The sequence below is a fragment of the Seriola aureovittata genome, chromosome 5 (assembly GCF_021018895.1).
Source record: "Seriola aureovittata isolate HTS-2021-v1 ecotype China chromosome 5, ASM2101889v1, whole genome shotgun sequence".
In the NCBI taxonomy this organism is placed as follows: domain Eukaryota; kingdom Metazoa; phylum Chordata; class Actinopteri; order Carangiformes; family Carangidae; genus Seriola; species Seriola aureovittata.
Window position 1 is genome coordinate 11,284,299 of NC_079368.1, and position 18,224 is coordinate 11,302,522.

General features: G+C 40.7%; 2 protein-coding genes across 2 annotated transcripts; one reads left to right on the plus strand and one right to left on the minus strand.

Moving 5' to 3' along the window:
• Window positions 1–126: 126 nt before the first annotated feature.
• Window positions 127–8,128, minus strand: ela3l (elastase 3 like). The gene is made up of 9 exons (XM_056375914.1): window positions 8,059–8,128; window positions 2,903–3,111; window positions 2,560–2,648; window positions 2,246–2,343; window positions 1,795–1,923; window positions 1,311–1,447; window positions 905–1,050; window positions 301–453; window positions 127–191 (listed from the first exon to the last, which is right to left on the minus strand). The coding sequence occupies exons 2-9, from the start codon at window positions 2,940–2,942 to the stop codon at window positions 174–176; spliced, it is 810 nt and encodes a 269-aa protein (XP_056231889.1). The 5' UTR covers window positions 2,943–3,111; window positions 8,059–8,128; the 3' UTR covers window positions 127–173.
• A 2,610-nt stretch (window positions 8,129–10,738) lies between these two features.
• Window positions 10,739–17,106, plus strand: bco2l (beta-carotene 15, 15-dioxygenase 2, like). The gene is made up of 9 exons (XM_056376736.1): window positions 10,739–11,244; window positions 11,389–11,491; window positions 11,616–11,756; window positions 12,965–13,125; window positions 13,570–13,740; window positions 14,261–14,398; window positions 14,923–15,105; window positions 15,290–15,400; window positions 15,741–17,106. Exons 1-9 carry the CDS (start codon window positions 11,203–11,205, stop codon window positions 15,855–15,857), a joined length of 1,167 nt encoding a protein of 388 aa, XP_056232711.1. The 5' UTR covers window positions 10,739–11,202; the 3' UTR covers window positions 15,858–17,106.
• The last annotated feature ends 1,118 nt before the right edge of the window (window positions 17,107–18,224 follow it).

The following is an 18,224-nucleotide window of genomic DNA, read 5'->3' on the forward strand; positions in this document are numbered from 1 at the left end:
TCCAAGGACAGGACAGGCCAGAGTCTGTGTCTGTAATGTGGCTAAATAAAGCCCATGATTCATTTACTGTTCATCTGGATGTGAATCTGGTGAGCATTGAAACAAACACATCACTGACAAGACAAATGCAGTTTCAGGGTTTTTTTTTTTATTTTATTGACACTTCGTCTTCTTTAGTTGCTCATCATGACCTGAGAAGAAAAAGATTTAGTCATTATTTGAAAAATCAAACAAGGAAACAGCAACTGGAGATTTTCATTCAAAACAAAGTTTAATTCTGTTTGTTTGTCTTTTTTTTACCTTGTCGATCCAGCCGTTGAAAGCAGAGACACGGGTGAAGACGGTGGGCTTCTTCTCATAGTTGCAGCCAAGGCCAGAGACGAAGCTGGCAATGCCGTGGACCTCCCAGACGCCCTCGGTGTTCTTGCAGTTAAGGGGACCACCGGAGTCACCCTGGACACAGGAAGAGAAGAGGAGGGCTCATGTTTTATTCATTTTGTGGACGTCCTAGAAGACTGGTAAGGTGCAACTGTGAGAATCCCAGTCACAATGTTTGTCCAAGTATAATGGGAACACGAAAAATATTGTTTCTTTGCAGCTAGATAAAACTGAATATGATGAGAAAAATTCCCCCTCTGATTCCTGGGGCATGTCTTCATTTCATTCATTCATCACACTAACCGCATTTATATTCACATTTGCTTTGGTTGCATACTGTAACTGAGTACATTATTGCCAAAACAGGTACAAGCTTTACAATGTAAGTTTTAATTCTTTTAAAAAAAAGAAAAGCAAAACAAAAGAAAAGAAAAGAAGAAAAAAGAAAAAGCTAAAAATGCAGAATCGAAAATAAAGAATTCTCACTCTGCTCACACACGCAAACACACACAGAAAACGAGCTTACGTTGCATCCAGCCACAATTCCATCCCCACCGGCACACACCATGGTGGTCCTGACAGCAATACCCCACCAGTCAGGCTGGGAGCAGGTGGCATGGTCAGCCACAGGCATCAAAGCCTGCTGCAGCTTATCAGCTATGGGGCCTCCGGCTAAAACACACAGGCAAGGTCTATTAACATCATCCACATACACGAGCCGTCTGTCAGATCTGCTGTACAGCTTTTCCCCAAGCATTCACAGTCCACCCCAAATTTTCAATTTAAGAATAATCCCCCCCCCGAAAAACTTTCAGCTAATACCTCATGCATGTGATTTTCATCTAAACTTTGGAGGTTCCCTGGGTAACCCTGATGAAAAAAATACAACAGGCTCACAAACACAGCCAAGCCTTCCACAAACAGTGACTTACTGTACAGCCTGCCCCAGCCGGTGATGTAGCAGGGGTAGAGGTTGGGCAGCACAGAGCCAGCAGCAGGGATACATCCCAACTGCACCTGACTGCTAGGAGTCACGGACTCAGACAGCTTGATCAGGGCAATGTCGTTACTGCAAGAAAGACAGAAAGAGAGAGAGTGAGAGTGCAAGCTGTATTTTTGAATTCTTTCTTTGGTTATCATGCCTCTACATACTAATACATCGGCTTAGTCTTATATCTCTGACTTTCCACTGGGGAAAAAGTCCAGCTGCTTATTAGAGAGTGAAAAAGGAATTTGAGATGAATGAAGACAGACAACTTGTGTCAAAGAAATGAGCTGGACCAAAGTGAATAAATACAACTTGAGACTCAGTGCACTTTGTCACCTCGACAAAGAACAGATGAGATTATGATGGACTATATGTCACAGCAGGAGACTCAGCCTGCTATTTGTACTGTACGGTGGTGCTTGTCTTACCCGAGGGCCACGAAGATGGGGTTCCATTTCTCATGGACAATAATCTTCTCGGGCAGGATCGCCTTGGAGCCAACCTCTTCCTCAACCAGATTGTATTTGCCAACAAACACCCTGTAGGAAAGCTTGGTGCTGTGGGACAGAGCAGACTGTGAGGCCCAGGTTAAACCAGACAGAAGATTTGGTACAGATTTGAACTGGGTAGCGGCCTATATGACCTTGAATGTACTTTTTTTTCAGTGACACTTGAGTTTTAAACATTTGGACTTCATAAACTGTCCAAATACTCATTTCTACTAGGGTTAAGAAGGATTTAGGGTCCAGAATAAGGCAAGTACTGTGGAGCAGAATAAGTACAGTACAGTCAAAAAGAGATCTGTTTGAGACTTCTAGGTGTGTGTACTAGTGGTTGTGGTGTTGTGTTTGTGTGTTCATGTTCCTCTGCTGCTCATACTTGATGCAGTGAGCAGCAGTCATGACCCAGTTGGCAGCAATCAGAGATCCCCCACAAGTGTGCCTCCACACACCACCCCGCTCATACTGCAGAGAGATCTGGAGACAAAAAAAGAACAACATAAAGGATACAGTAAGAAGCAGGTTGTGGATGTGTACATGGATGGCATAATTTAATGGTTTAATTCAAAAACAAATATTTAAGCACAGAATTTTCAATAGCCACTGGGTATAGCAGCTAATATCCAGATGCAAGGCCCATAAGGTTTGCCAGTAAATATAAAAACATTGACAGATGTGTATGTATTAGCATACCTGCCAGGGCCAGCTGTGGGGCTTGGCATCCACTCCATTGACCACACGTGAAGTCAGGGGCTCAATGGGTGGGGTCCCGCACCCAAGGGCTGGACAAGGAGGAGACAGTCATGAGTGTGATGGGCATGAGAAAGGAGCAGGAGGAGGAGGAGTTGAGCAATGAAGTGCTTTTATTCCCATCAGCAACAAACTGCACCATTTTTCTTTTCAGTTTCAAGAACGGGAGAGAACTGAGTGCTGGCTCCCTGTGTGGTAATATGCAAGCACGCACACTCACTCACACAACTTTGAAAACACGTAGACACAATTACACACAAAATTAGAAAATGCCAGATGTTCTTACCGCTAGCAATGAGCACTGAGGCCAGCACAATGGGGATCATGTTGATTGATGCTTCTGCTGAGGGACAGCAGGACACACACTCTCTTTTAAACTTTCCACCACAGGCGAAGCCCGCTCTGAAAGTGGGAACACACACTCCTATTGGTTTGTCGCGGCCTCCGGGGGATGAAGATGGACCAATGGCAGTGAGGGTCAGTACAATTGGATGGCTGACGAAATAACACAGGTGTGTTTAATGGAACATTTCCCATGACCTTCACATAGAGTTACATGTATGTGTGATCCGCTGCCGTGCATCGGATGTGTGTGTGTGTGTGTTCAATAGCTTTCAGATGTATACATGCAGAATATGTGTATGTATGTACACGCAGAAGGCACATTGCAGACCACTTCCACATCATATTCTGCATTTTACTTTCACTGCTCTCCATCACAAAGTATCTTCCCTGAAACCTGGAATTAAATGCTTGCATAACAGCATGGGAAGCCAACATCTGGATTACTGGCACTGACTTGTTTTCTCCAAAAAGTAAAACAAAAATCAAACTAAGAGGCATTACTATGATAAATAACCAGGACAATGAGAAACAGATGGTGTCACTGATGTAGAAAATATTGACAGATACACCACAATCCTTTTGGCATCTTACAACGTACATGGTTCTGCAGTGAATTCTGCAGTGCCAGGAAAGTGAGACACACTGAGTGACTCGATGTATGATCAAACTTGTCACACATTTCATATTCAAACAAATGTGTCTGTGCTGTGTGTTTGTGAAGTCAAATGCACAGCCCCAAACACTGACCAAGTGTATCATGAGGTCATTATAATGACTTGATTGAGTAAAACTTAAGTTATGAGACTTGGAGGACACAGACACAACTCCTGAGGTATGAAAATGTCATCGTGTGCAGGCCTGAGGTGACTCAGCATGCAGACATTGTAAATCTGTCAAAGGCTGCTTGGGTAATATTCAATGATGCAATAAAGGTTAGGTGTTACGGTGGCGCAAACATGTAGAGTCAGTAGAAAAGGTGTTGAGTAATAGCCAGTGTATTAATAGTCAAAGGCATAGTATATATAATGATCGTAAAGATGTTTCTGATGAGAGAACCTGACATCACTTTAAACACAATCAGGTCATTGGGCCAGAATTTTTTTCAGCTGTTGTAAGAGCTTTATCTCTGATCTGTGAGCTCTTTAAACAAACACTGTGCTGTAATGCAAAGTATTTCAAACAATAAAAGGAACATTTTCATCAAACTACGTCAGATCACAGATTGAACTTTTTGTTCATGAATCATTTAATTTCCCAGCTCACCACTAGATGGGACAATTTATCTGTTTAGACACCAAACAGAGTTACATTCTTTTACAAAAAATAAAAATTCAGGGCAATATTTTGCGTCCGTTTGCTGCAAGAAACTATATCCAAACCTTGTCGAGTGAGTCATTTAGGAAATCAATTCTCAATCTAACCGAGCTGCAGAATCTGAAAAGGAGGTCAGCCAAAACTTTGACATTGAAAATGATAGTAAGAGCCCTTCACTCACTGCAGAGAATACGTTGCAACTTATAAGAGCTGGATCAGTTTGTTAAAGCTGCCCAGCTGCAGTTTACAAACTGGATAAAATACTTGATAGGATGAAAAAATACTTGAAAGGCAACTGCAGGAACATAACGGGCTAGACACACTCGAGTTGTGTGAGATTGAATGTGTTTGTCCGAATGTACTTGTGTTTGTGCATGTATTGTTGCCGTGGGTGTGTGAGCTTCTCTACAGTTTTGATATGCAATTAATTGAAAGCTAATCAAAATTACTCTTCAAATCTGTAAAACATTGTTAAGCATATTACAGTCCAGTGTCCAGAATAGATGCTTCTCTTTTCCATTTTCTGATTTTCTCTTGTATTCATTAATTTCATATCGGCCAGATGACACAAGATAATGAACTGAGGTACACACGGAACTGATATAACTACATTAAACAAAAAAAGAGATGAAAATAGACGAAGTAAATAATCTCAGTTAATGCAGTTTTTTGTTGCAAAACATATCAACCTGACCTGACCATCCATATCAAGTTCAAAACCTCTGAGCTCCACAATCTGCTCCTTACCACTGAAATACATTTATATGCAGTCAGATACAGTCTGTCAGGTTGTGAGATGAGGCTCACTAGCTTCATTGCTGAGCAATGACTGAACCCCCCCAGGGGTTTGTAACAGGTACACTCCAGCCTGTTTTCCCTATCAGAGCAGCCGCTGAACTCTGAATGACACTCCATGTGAGCTTTATGGCTGGTCTCTATCACTTTGGTGCAGTAAACGCTGTACTGGCCACTGCCACTCCTCATGTGGAGCAAAGGCGAGCGATTTTACAATAATGCATAAATATTGTTGTGACAAGTCGGTGCTGTTGGCTGTGGTCAGCTGTTTGGTTTTTAACCCATTTCCCTTGCATACCTCTTTGTACCCAGCATTACCACCACTGGTATGTGTTAGCACAGTGGGCTGGATCATTTGATTTGTTGCAACAGACTAATGTTTAGCCCATTTTGAGCCCACTAACGTCCATATTGTTAAGCATTTTTGCCTTTAAAAAATATACAGCTGTATTTTTCAGTGGCTGCCTTATTTGCCACAGGCAGTGTGTTTTGAGCCGCAGGGCTGAAGTAAATCCAAACATCGGCTGTCTGCTGCTGATTTGCTTTCATCATTATCCTTCCTACTGATGTTAACAGAAGGCTTTCCCTGCCTTCGCATTTCGATTGTCAGTGCATATGTTTATTTCATTTGGATGCCTTTGTTTATTGCGGTTTTAATTCGCCGCTTCTCATCATTTTGGGTTTGTCATCCCTTCGAAACTCCCAGGTTGGGAACTACTGATTTAATTAAATCTCATAAGCACATCATGACCCAACTGGTCTTCCTACAGGTCTTGTATGTACTTGCCAGGTTTCCATTCTTCCATTCTTTCATGTTGAGTGGGAAAGAGTGACAGGGGAGTAGTGGGACTAGGTGCAGCCTGTCTCACAACGTAGTGCCTAAAAGACTGTTTATTGTTTGAACATGTTATTTGTCTGATTTGGACTTTGTGCCTGGTATGCTCATGTGCCTGTAATTTACACTCACTCAGAGTTCCTGTTTTCACTGGAAAACATCCTCTCTGTGTTTCTATGACAAATAAATGAACATGAATTCAATTTGTCAACCACAAAAAACAACAACAACAAAAAATATATATCTTAGTGTTTATTTCTATGTTTTGCCTCAACCTTACTCTAATACCTCAACCAGACTTAACATTATAAAACTCTTCATAGATATTGGAGACTGACATCTCATTTTTCATCTACCCTTTATACTGTCTTGTTCACAATTGTCATTTTTATTACTTTTTTATATAAAAAACTGTTGTTACTTTAGTTTTTATTATTCTGTCTTTTTCTGCATATGGGTGTTCTTCCATTGAGTATTGTTCTTCTGCACTGAGACCTGTCTCATACTTATTCACAAATCTCTGCAGAGTTATTCATAGTAATTTGGTTTAGGAACCACCTCAGCCATTTCAGACTTACGGGGCCTGTTTTTCTCATATGCAGAGTTACTGAGGGACTTGGGCAGCATACAGTGACATAGAACTTGAAAGCAATGCTTATCAGAATTGGACACATTGACAGAATATTGCACAGCCAATTAAGTCTTAAGTGGTCTTTGAAAAAAAAAAGTCTTCATTACCTTTGTTTATTTATTTATTTTTTTTAACAGCAGTTAAGTCTATTGCAAACTATCTTTTGATCACTCAACCTAAATGATGAATTTTCAGGCTCCACAGGGCCTAAGATATCGCAACAGTTTGTTTTAACATTTACAGTAATTACAGACAGTTTATGTAATTTGATTCAGCACAAATGTGTAGGAAGAATGATTGCAGTGTAACACACACACTGCAGAACATTGACAATGTGTGGTGAGATTAGATAAAATCAGCAAATGCAAACTATATGGACTAAATTCTAGGCTAAATATAATCTAAAGGTCATTTGAAGAAGCGTTATTGTACACATATAACAACAGCAACAAAGACTAGCACAACTACAACCACTGATAACACAATACAAACATGATATAATACTTTGTGCCTGTACTATATGGCATTGATTTGGAACAGGGGTTTCTGTGTATTTCTTCTACAGGAAAAATGTACCAAGTGTATTTTTCTGTTTCCTAACATCAAGAAATGTTCACTATGCCACTCAATGCAAACAGTGACCTGCATCATGAAGCAATGGCCACTGTCTTTCTTGTGACTTTTTTTTAATTGGTTTAATGATACAGTCAACACTGTACCTGTCTGGTGCCTGAGATCACTCAATTTGGCAAGGGTCCAAGTGTTCAAAGGTTTTCCTCAGGGCTTGTATAAATCCTCTGCATACGTCTTATCAAACCTGCAGAACGTCCAAGACCACAGAGCCCCAGACACACAGCAGTGAGTAGACACCACTTTCAGATGGTTTTTTTTTTTTTTTTTTTTTTTAATTATTATTATTGATTTTGTCTTTATGTCTACCTAAATCAACATTTCACTTATAACTAAAACATCAAAGTGTAATGTAGCATTGATGCATCTTGGTGAAGCTTTTTTTTTAAAAAAAAAAGAACTATTCAATAGCATCTAAATCCCCTCTTAAGAGTTCACACACTTGTACACACAGATGTGCATTTAGATAGTGTGGTCTCTCTAGCTTTTGTTTAGTCATAATGGTATTTTGTTGCATTTCAAAATCTGAGCTGCAGTTACAATAAGACATGTTGACATTTTCTATTGTTCCTGCTCCAAGGTCTCCTGTTGAATCAGAGCTAGTGAAAGAATATTCACAATGTCTCATTAACAGCTTGTAGTCATTCTCAGCTCTTAACTAAAAGAAGAAAACTGTCTGACAGGTCCCTACAGAGTAAAAATGAAAAGAACAGAAATTAAAAAGATGTGCAGGAATATAACAGCTAATTTTAAAAAAAAAAAAGTAATTTACTTGTACACTGACATACTGTTAGTGCCATGAGGAAAACAAGTCGTTAAAGCAATAGCTGTTAAAAATAAACTACTGTTGCAATTGTTATTATCCAAAAATGAAAGATAAAAAAAGCAATACCTGAAGCTATTATCCACAACAGTTCTGGGCTCGTCAGTGTCGCTGTTTTGTTTTCAAGAGACTCGATTTTGAATGCGGCAGAAGGAAACTACATGAAATGCCCCCCTAAAAATGACAGCACACAGTCAGGCATCATTTGCAATGCTGCAGTAATCACAATCAAAACTCACAAAGTCAACATTGTAAGAGACTGTTAAAGCCTACAGCGGTTATCTCCCTATTGCACATTCCCATTTTTATTGTCTGTTGTACTGGTGTCATGGGAATGAACAAAATTCTGGCACTGCTGATTGGTTCCAATAGCAATTCACATAGTCAGAAAAACTCTGATATTGTAGCCGAAACTCAGCATGGGGCTCCGTCTTGAACTGCAATGATTTGCTTTTGCTAATCACGCAACTCTCATATATATTTTACAATCTCCATTATGCGTGCAATGTGAGGTAATGAAAGGGAACTGGTTATTGGATAACAGATAAGACAGCAGACATTGCAGGTGTCATTCGCAGTGCACAACCCCCCGAGAGCCATGAGTTCGCACGAGCAGGACCTGATACATTACATAATGTCTCCTCCAACAGAACAGATGCTCTTTATCTCACAAAACCATCTTTAAATCACTTGTAGTGTTCGATTGTTTAATTTGAGCGTTGAAACCTTAAAACACAGGCACAGAGGTGTGAAGGACCATAGAGGGATACATAGAAGGTGTGAAAGTGTGATTTACTGTTTGTTTACAACACAGCGATCAAAAAATTTGGCTGATTCAACTGATTTATAAAAGATGGGCCATGGCTGAGATGATAGAGCAGGCTGGCTGCAGATCCCTGGCTTTCCCAAATTCAGGTTGCATCAGGAACCAATGGCAAATCAAACGGCTCAGCTGTGGCAACTCCTCATGGGAGCAGCCAGAAGACAACAACATTGATTTACAAAGATAAAGCTGCTAAAGACCTGGGCAGCCTGTACTGGTGGTTATAATCTTATTATTTAATTAGTCACAACAATGATGAAGTATTCTGTATTAACATGTGGTTTCTGTAGAATCTTACGCAACCTCCTAATTCATGCTCGTACCTAGTTCCAGGGCTATAAATGGCTCAGACACCTAGTATCATACCTGTGTGTGTGTGTGTGTGTGTGTGTGTGTGTGTGTGTGTGTGTGTGTGTGTGTGTGTGTGTGTGTGTGTGTGTGTGTCAGAGAAAGAGAAATGGTGGGATAGGTGTGGTTGTGGGCCAAGAGATGTGCTGCTGCTTAAAAATCACTTGCTGTCATGACTTTCTCTCTGCTTTATCGTCATAGATTTTACAGTATTCTTTAATCAAAATTCAGCTTTCAGTGACACTCCTCTCCTCTCCTCTCCTCTCCTCTCCTCTCCTCTCCTCTCCTCTCCTCTCCTCTCTCAGTGTCCAGCAGGCAGCGATGTCCACAGGCCAATGGGCTGGAGAGATTGGCGCCCCTGGTGCATTCTGTGGAAGAAACCCCCGATCCAATCCCGACCACCATCAAGGGAACTATTCCAACGTGGATCAATGGGAGCTTCTTGAGAAATGGTCCTGGGAAGTTTGAATTTGGGAAAGACAGGTATTTGAGGAACACTAGGAATAAATCCTACAGCTCACTGAGCACTGAGCTTTATTGGCATGATAGTTTACAGAAAGGTACAACGTTGACACATTACATTAGGACTGAAACTTACATTCAATTCCTAACTGAATTCACAAGGCAACAACTAAAGCAGTCGTGATGGTAAACTTTTCTATAAAGTTGTATAAACCTGTATGGTCAAACAGTACAGACTGAACAAATGTCAATAATAACAGTAATTATATGTAGTGAGAAATTACACTTGAACATTTATAGTACATCATCACCACTGGGAACTGCAGAATAACAGAGGAAACAGCATGAGTCAGCAGACTAAATGCCACCAGCATACAACAGCTTTGAGGTAGCCTGTGATCTGTATCTTTGCCTTTAAATGTACAGTAACAGGATTGTTCAGGATTTACAGTCGGGAGAAATTCAACGAATTATCTGAAGAGGCAACATACATAGTCAAGCCACATAGTTTAAGCTGTCACTTATTGAACCACACAAGGGGATGCTTTCCTTCATCCATGAAAAATGTAATTTTTTCTGTCTTCATGATTATGGTGAAATTAGGATTTTCCCTCCCAGTGTTTAACAAAGGATTGATTCACCATTCACCATTCACCATTTTTCAGTGTCTCCACTGTGCCACTGTGCTCACATCACTCTCCCTACTTTGTCTTACACAAATACCCTGGCGGGAAATGAATTGCCCTTTTTTTCCCCCCTCTCAGATACACTCACTGGTTTGACGGCATGGCCATGATGCACCGGTTCCACATCTGTGAGGGCAATGTCACATACAGCAGCCGCTTCCTACGAAGTGACTCATATGTCCAGAACTCAGAGAAGAACCGCATTGTGGTGTCAGAGTTTGGGACATTAGCAATGCCTGATCCCTGCAAGAACATCTTTGCACGTTTCTTTTCACGCTTTCAGATTCCTAGTATGTATGTCTTCTTTACATATTGCATATTCCCATGTTTAATTCACAGCATAATGTACCACCAGCATTGCCAGATGTTCAGTTCATTTGTGGATTTACGTAGGTAACAAAGCGGCTATGCCAGATTCCCAGAGGCAAAGTGAAAATCAAACATATAGTCACAGAAAAAAAAACATATCTTTATATATGGATATAGATGTTTTTTATTTGCCTTTTACTGTATGTGCTATACTGTGTATTGCTTTTGCAGCTTAATGCAAGCTGATGTTTCATTATATTGTGTTTTTAGTTATTGAGGGAAAAGGAACAATATATTTGTGCATGTGTGTGTGTGTGTGTGTGTGTTTGTGTGCGCGCGCGTGTGCTTAGCTGCGAGGGAAAGATCAATCTGAGGGTTGACATAAAGCTTCTGAAAAATTAAAGAGGAAGAAATTGATTTAAAAAGTAGACTTCAGTGATAGCAGTGAGAATGACGGGCTTTGCCAAAGTGCTGTATTTCACATGTTCCGGACATCTGTATGTGTGAACAGAGGCCACAGATAACGCCAGTGTGAACTTTGTCAAGTACAAGGGAGACTATTATGTCAGCACAGAAACCAACTACATGAGACGGGTAGATCCACAGAGTCTGGAGACAAAGGAGAAGGTGAGTCATTGCATGAAATATAAAAGTGTCCATTGAAAGTTCATGCTGAGTCAGAGGGTAAAGATGAGGATGATGGGTAACTGTTGATGATGATGATGATGATGATGATGGGGACAACAAAGCTAATGATTCTGTCCATTTAAGGTGGACTGGAGTCAATACATTGCTGTTAACTCAGCTACAGCCCACCCACACTATGACCGAGAGGGGGCCACGTACAACATGGGCAACTCCTATGGCAAAGGCGGTGAGCGTCTTTGCTCCTCACCTGTCTACATACTTAACTAACTGAACTATATTTATGTAAATATCCTTATGTTATCCGTCCTAACACATGCTGTACAACATGATTTGTTTTTGGGCCTCCTCAGGTTTCTTCTACAACATCATCCGTGTACCTCCTCCAGAGGACAAGGCAGCGACGGAGGACTCAGCAGACCTTACTGGAGCCAAAGTGATCTGCTCCATCCGTGCAGCTGAACCCAGGAAACCTTCCTATTATCACAGCTTTGGTGAGATTCACACTCCAGCATAACAAACAGGCTGCGCCCTCTTTAAGTTGTCTGCATGCTGGATGTATACTGAAGTGGAATTAATGATTTCTATGAGATTTTGTTTTCTGCCTGCACTGACAGGATGAGTCTACTTCAGTGAAAGAGAGCATCACAGTTTTTTTTCGTGCTCTTATTAATTACTAATTTGAATTCTTGTCTTGTCCTGCTTCTTTTTGTCAATCACAGTTCCTTTGTCTTTCTGTTCAGCTCTCACTATCTTTCTCTGTCTATAACTCTGCCTCTGACTCATACACAGAAGTGCACACTTTCTCTTCTACTCTGCATCTCTTGTAAAAAAAAAAAGGAAAAGTAAAGGAAAAGTAAATTAAAGAAATAATAATAATGATAAATCTGTTTAAAAGACACACAGTAAACTTTTACTGTAGTTTCTTTTATGGCTTGAGTCTGAAAGCACCGTTATCAAAACATGTAATAGGGTTTTGTTTTGTTTTTTTACTTGTATATGTCTATAATTCAGTCACTGATCATTTATAGCAAACGTAGCAGGTTATATAGTTGAATTTGGCTGAAAAAGCTCTGCTCTTTGAGGGAGAATTCCTGCAGGAACATGAAGTCTGCTGGGAGAACTAATCCCCCTTAATAAACAAATACATGAATATTAGATTGTAGTATAGTCAGTGTGGAGGTTGGGCGGATGGGGGGAGCTGCGACAGCATTGGCGTAAGCAGCAGTATCAGCAGAGTAAAACAGAGGGTCGGGTTGGGGTCTTGTTATAATGGTCCCGCAGTACACCTGCACAAATATGTTTGGGCGTTACTAGTCAAGCAAGCAAGACTTCACCACCTTGCGTAATCTAACGCAATGTTGCTCCATTTGTTTTTCGTACTGCACCAATTCCTTGATTACATCTCAAATAATATTTCCAGCAGACCACCCTTGCTCTGCCAGACTGTCTGGCACCAAGAAATCTCACAAGTGACGCAGTGTTGTACAGTTATACAAGGCGCCACATTATAACTAGAATACTGTATCAGCGTTGCACTGATGAGTTATGCACTTGTCAGATTCCGATGTCTTATGCCACCATGACACAGCAGGTCTACAGAGCTTGAGAATATGATTGGTGATATATGATCAAATCTGAAGGAAACTGTGCGTGTATTTTAATGCATGCGTCTTCTCCTGCGTGTGCCCTCCTTCTCCAGTCATGTCGGAGAACTACATCGTGTTCATTGAGCAGCCGATCAAGCTGGACCTGCTGAAGTTCATGCTGTACAGAATCCAGGGAAAGAGCTTTCATAAGGTCATGACCTGGGAGCCTCAGTATCAAACCAACTTCCACCTTGTCAACAGGCACACTGGCAAGGTGGGTTGAATTTAGTTCACTGCACAGCCATACATTTGCTTCATGCAAGACAGTACAAAGTAGGAAATTACACATTCAGCTGCTGAAGAGTCTGAACGAAAAAAAAAAAGGAAAGCTGCAAGCTAATCTCTTCACGCATGATGAAGTTTTTTCCTTATTTGTTTTGATGAAGTCACACTCTAATGGTGTAGCTTTTTTTCTCATACATTGTTACTCTCAATTTTCTCATCTCATTACACAGCATTCCCATTAAGCATACAATAACAAACTTTCAAAATGTGAAGGTACAACACAATAACAGCCGTGCCAAAGAGGGAGCTTGTCTTCAAATGTTAACAACACACCAGCTCCTTCTTGTTTGTCCAAAAGCCTTTATAACCCTTATTATTTTGGTAATATGTTATGATTCTGAGTCCTGATTGGTTGATGTTTCTGGCCCAACAGGAGAGTGAAGTGAAATACCAGGCAGCACCAATGTTCACACTGCATCAGATTAATGCTTATGAGGACAACGGGTTCTTGGTTATGGACATGTGCTGTGGGGACGATGGTGAGGTCATCGGCGACTTCACGCTGGAGAACCTCCGAAGAGACTCGGGAGAAGAGATGGACAAGGTGAATGCATTCCCTTTTACACACACACACACACACACACACACACACACAGACACACTGATCCATCCATCCAGTTGTTACTTACTTTAAACAATCTCCACAAAACACAAAAAAAAACTGAAAGCTAAAATCTAAAATCTGAAGCAGCAAGGATCTGGAGAATTTTTTGGTGGTTCAGTGTGAAGGAGCCAAGGTCATCTCCCTCTCACTCTCTCTTTATATGTTTTTTTCAACAAAGTCTGTCTCCTAGGCAGAGATGGTCCAATTGCATCTGATAGCCTCTTATTTTTTCATTTACTCTTTCTTTTTCATGAATTGGTAAGTTCCTGATGCAGTGTATAACTTTAATCAAACCGTGCTCACTGTACTTAAAATATAAAAAATACCTCCAAATAATATCACCACAATTTAAAAAACACAATTTTGGGTCAGTATCTCATAGTTCCTGAGGCTGCATCGCACCTTTCAGCAAAGAAGCCACACTAACAAATGTTCATGTCGGTCTGATTTCTTTTGGCAGTTTTACAACTCGTTGTGCAGAAACCTTCCAAGGAGATACGTCCTACCCCTGACTGTGGATGAGCAAACTCCTTTGGACCAAAACCTTGTCACTCTGAATAACTCTAAAGCCACAGCCAAGAAGACAAAACCAGGAGAGGTGGGAGTGCATGACGGTCATTGTATATATAAAGGATTATGTTTAGCTGCACATCGCACTGTACATTGATCCTTTTTTAACTGAAAGCAAGTAAAGAATGAGACCTGTAATGATGAATACAGCCCACACACTCACACACACTTGCTTTTGTCCAGCATGATCTGATGCTGAATATACTTCCTGCGAGATAGTAATTTCGTGGCTTTCAGCAGATAAAAATGTCAAAAAGAGAAAAATATGGGTTTGTAACTGCAATTGGGGGTACATATATTTTTAAAGGAAAATTAAAAGACATTGATTTATTCTAACTAAAGCTTGAAATGAATGGCCAGAATTTTGTGCAGGTATCCATTTACCTGTTTTAGAGAATAATGCGATATTGATTTTCGCCCTCACAGCATTAATAGTTCACAGTAAATCAGGTCTGTTGGTGTGAATTAACTGCCCACATTTTTTTTTGTGGCTAAAATCTAAACGTGGCACAGATCTGTGAAAAATCCTCACTTTCTCTTGTGACCCCACAGGTTTACATGACCCATGAGGAGCTTCATGATGACGAGCTGCTGCAGTACGGCGGCCTCGAATTCCCTCAGATCAACTATGACCGCTACAACGGCAGACCTTACCGCTACTTCTACTCCTGTGGCTTTGGACATGTCTTCAGCGACTCCCTGCTCAAGATGGATGTCCACACCAAGGAGCTTAAGGTTCTCTATCAATCAAAGACTACTTAGAGAGACCCCATTGTTAACTGGGCCACGTATTATCACATCAAAGTGATTTCTACTGCTGTTTCGCTATCATTGAGTGGGAGCAGTAGGTTGGGAGTTGGTTTTATAACATGAAACAGCTCGGAGTGAAGGGGATGTTTATGTAATCTTCCCTGTCTAGGTGTGGCGTTATCCCGGCTTGTATCCGTCTGAGCCTGTCTTTGTTGCTTCGCCCAAAGCTACTGAGGAAGATGATGGAGTGGTTCTGTCAGTCATCATCACACCCAGAGAAGTAAGTCAACAAATGCAAAAAAGAAAACAAACAAAACCAATCTACAAGAGAAGCAGCACACAATATTAACTTCGTGACAACCTTACTTTAACTGATACTGACATTATGTTGTATCTGTTTACTTTGATACTTTATAAGGAAAAGGACACTTAACCACACACAGTCATAAAGCTTACAAAGCAGACTTTGTATATGTTTTCTGTGCGCCCTGACCACACATACTGTATATGCAAGTAGAAGACAAATGGTTTAGTGCTTTCACTATCATTACTGCGAGAAGGGTGTTCTGTGACCTTTTTCTTTACATATCATATTTAATCTCCTCTGTTTCTGTTTCCAGGAGAAAAGTACTTTCCTACTCGTTCTGGACGCCAAGACCTTCACTGAACTGGGCAGAGCTGAGGTCCCCGTCAATATTCCGTACGGGACCCACGGCGTGTTTAACGAGATGGGTTAGATGTGCCGCTGTTTGCATTTCTGTGGCAATTTGCGGAAATTCACCCAGCAACCGACCACTTTGTTCACAGAATATAATATCTCTGTTAACGTCACTGCCTATAAAACCCCTGAACTGTAAAAGAAAGACGAAAAGAAATAAGAGCTGGGGAAAAAAAACTGCAGACTCATGCTATTTATTTGTGCCTCCTTAATAGGAATAGGTATATGTCCTCAGTGTGTGCTGCCATTACAGTCAGAAAGATGGCAATCTTTTGGAGACAAACAAGACAGACAGTCCAGCACGGCTTCAGCGCACTGATAAAGTTTGTCCTCTATGTGTTCTTATGTGCTCTTGTAAGATTTTGAAGGACCTTTGGACAATGGCCAGATTACCATGCAGATGGTGCTTACTTGGAAGGACCAATACTTTATGTGGGAAACATTTAGAAACGAATACATGAAAGTCAATACACACATTAAAATAAAAAAGCATTTCTCTTTTTTTCTGTTTAAACCCAAAGTGTTTTTGCATCATCACACCACTGGAAACGCTATACTCCCAGTGAGGACAGAACAGCACTTAGGATACATAAAAATGCATCAGAGGAAATGCAATTTCTGTCAAAGTAATGTGATAGAAATGGACAACGTCTGAAATGCCTGGAAAACAAATGGATCTAACTGGTCGATAGCCACCGGAGAGTCTAGCAGAGGTCACATCAGACATGTGGTGCTTTTTATACGCTCACAACAACCCAAAACAAAGTTGACATACACATAAACACTGACATGTAGGACCTTGTGTGTGAACAAGAGCAGCTTCTTGTTTCATTGTATTAGACTGTGAGCTAACCAGAACAATGTAGAATATAACACACAGGCCCTACCCAGAATGTGAAGTAGCCCACAGCTGCACTTGTCACTCCAGCGGCTCTGCAATTGACTTTACTGATGCTTATTTCATTGGCTATTTTCCCTCTCACATTGATCCGAATGGACTGATTTGAAGTGACTCCGGGCTCTGCACCTGATACAGGCACTATGGCTGTGTGAAAGCTGAGACGTTTCAAATATATTATGACCCATATATTTTTTGCCCTTTTTAATGTTTCAAAATTGACTTTTAGTCAAGAGTCAGAGTGGGGGAAGTTTTACAGATATTTTGCAACACCAAGTCCCAACCTTCAATAATTTATGTCTGCACAGTACACACAAGCAGAGGTTTTATCTTTAGCTTCTTGTATTACTCTGAACTGAATAAAACAGGAAGGAATGGAGCTATAGTGTCCTGATTAAATTAATTTAATACTGGGAATTAACAACACTTATGTTTTTGTCATGTTCTCCGCTCAACTCGGGTTGTGTCTCCTAATAAGCATGCTGCACAGGTTTCCCAAGATACACATTAATTAGCCCATAATTCCTAATCTAATCAGTCATGCTTAACCTCAGTGTGTGCTTGTATATGTGCCTGTGTGTGTGTGTGTGCGCGCATACTGTATGCTCATGTTCATTAGTACTCTCTCCAACGTTCATGACCGGCAGAGAAAGATACAGTGACCTTTGCCCTCGGATAAATCTCAAGCACATTTTTTTGTTGGCAAAGCTGTGAGGTGAAGCAAACCCTTATCAGTGTTGCCCAACACCCATTTTAATTTAAAGTATTAATGGATAAGACATTAAGAATAAGGATCAATGGTTCATTCAAGGTGTTAGTCTAGAAGTTAACACTATGGCTAAAAGTATTGGATTCACGTGGGTTGAGTTTAAATGGCCAAACATTCTAACTCCAGGCATTGTGGAAACACACTCACTTATGCAGCCATCTGTACACGCTGTAACACAAATAAACTAGCGTACACAACATTTGTATGCAAGTTAGTCTGTCCTGCTTTCAAGGTGACAGTTTCAGACTGTCTAAGCTCTTATTTGACCCATGAGAGTAAGCATGAGCTCACTCTCAAAGCCCCCTGCTGTCTCACTAAGCACAAGTTATTGCACAGTCTTAACTTTGACTGTTATCTGTGTCATTATTTCATATCCCATGAATTCATAATAATAATAATCATAATCATAATCATATATATTCACCATATTACACACACTTCTGATTTTCCTGCAATAGTGAGAACACTGTCTTCTAACCAGATTGTCGTTCCCTATCTTCATGGTCTTGAGCCATCTTGTGGGAGTGCGGTTATCTGACATACAGCTGATGTGCACGTGTCTGAAAACACTTTCTCGCACGTAACTGTTACGAGTGTATGAGAATGAGCCATGCTTGAGTGTGTGTATGTGTATGTGTGTGTGTGTGTGTGTGTGTTGCTAATGTACACGCAAAAAAACTGCTGATGCTTTATGAAGTCAGAATGCAGCAATTAAAGAC

What these genes read in the sequence shown, in the direction of transcription:
- bco2l (XM_056376736.1), top strand. Translation starts at nt 11,203, where the DNA reads ATGAGACGGGTAGATCCACAGAGTCTGGAGACAAAGGAGAAG. An exon ending in TTCCTATTATCACAGCTTTG is followed by an intron (nt 11,757 to 12,964) that starts GTGAGATTCACA and finishes CTCCTTCTCCAG; the next exon opens with TCATGTCGGAGAACTACATC. An exon ending in CGGGAGAAGAGATGGACAAG is followed by an intron (nt 13,741 to 14,260) that starts GTGAATGCATTC and finishes TTCTTTTGGCAG; the next exon opens with TTTTACAACTCGTTGTGCAG.
- ela3l (XM_056375914.1), bottom strand. Translation starts at nt 2,942, where the DNA reads ATGATCCCCATTGTGCTGGCCTCAGTGCTCATTGCTAGCG. An exon ending in ACTGCTGCTCACTGCATCAA is followed by an intron (nt 1,924 to 2,245) that starts GTATGAGCAGCA and finishes TCTGTCCCACAG; the next exon opens with CACCAAGCTTTCCTACAGGG. An exon ending in CCCATCTTCGTGGCCCTCGG is followed by an intron (nt 1,448 to 1,794) that starts GTAAGACAAGCA and finishes TCTTTCTTGCAG; the next exon opens with TAACGACATTGCCCTGATCA.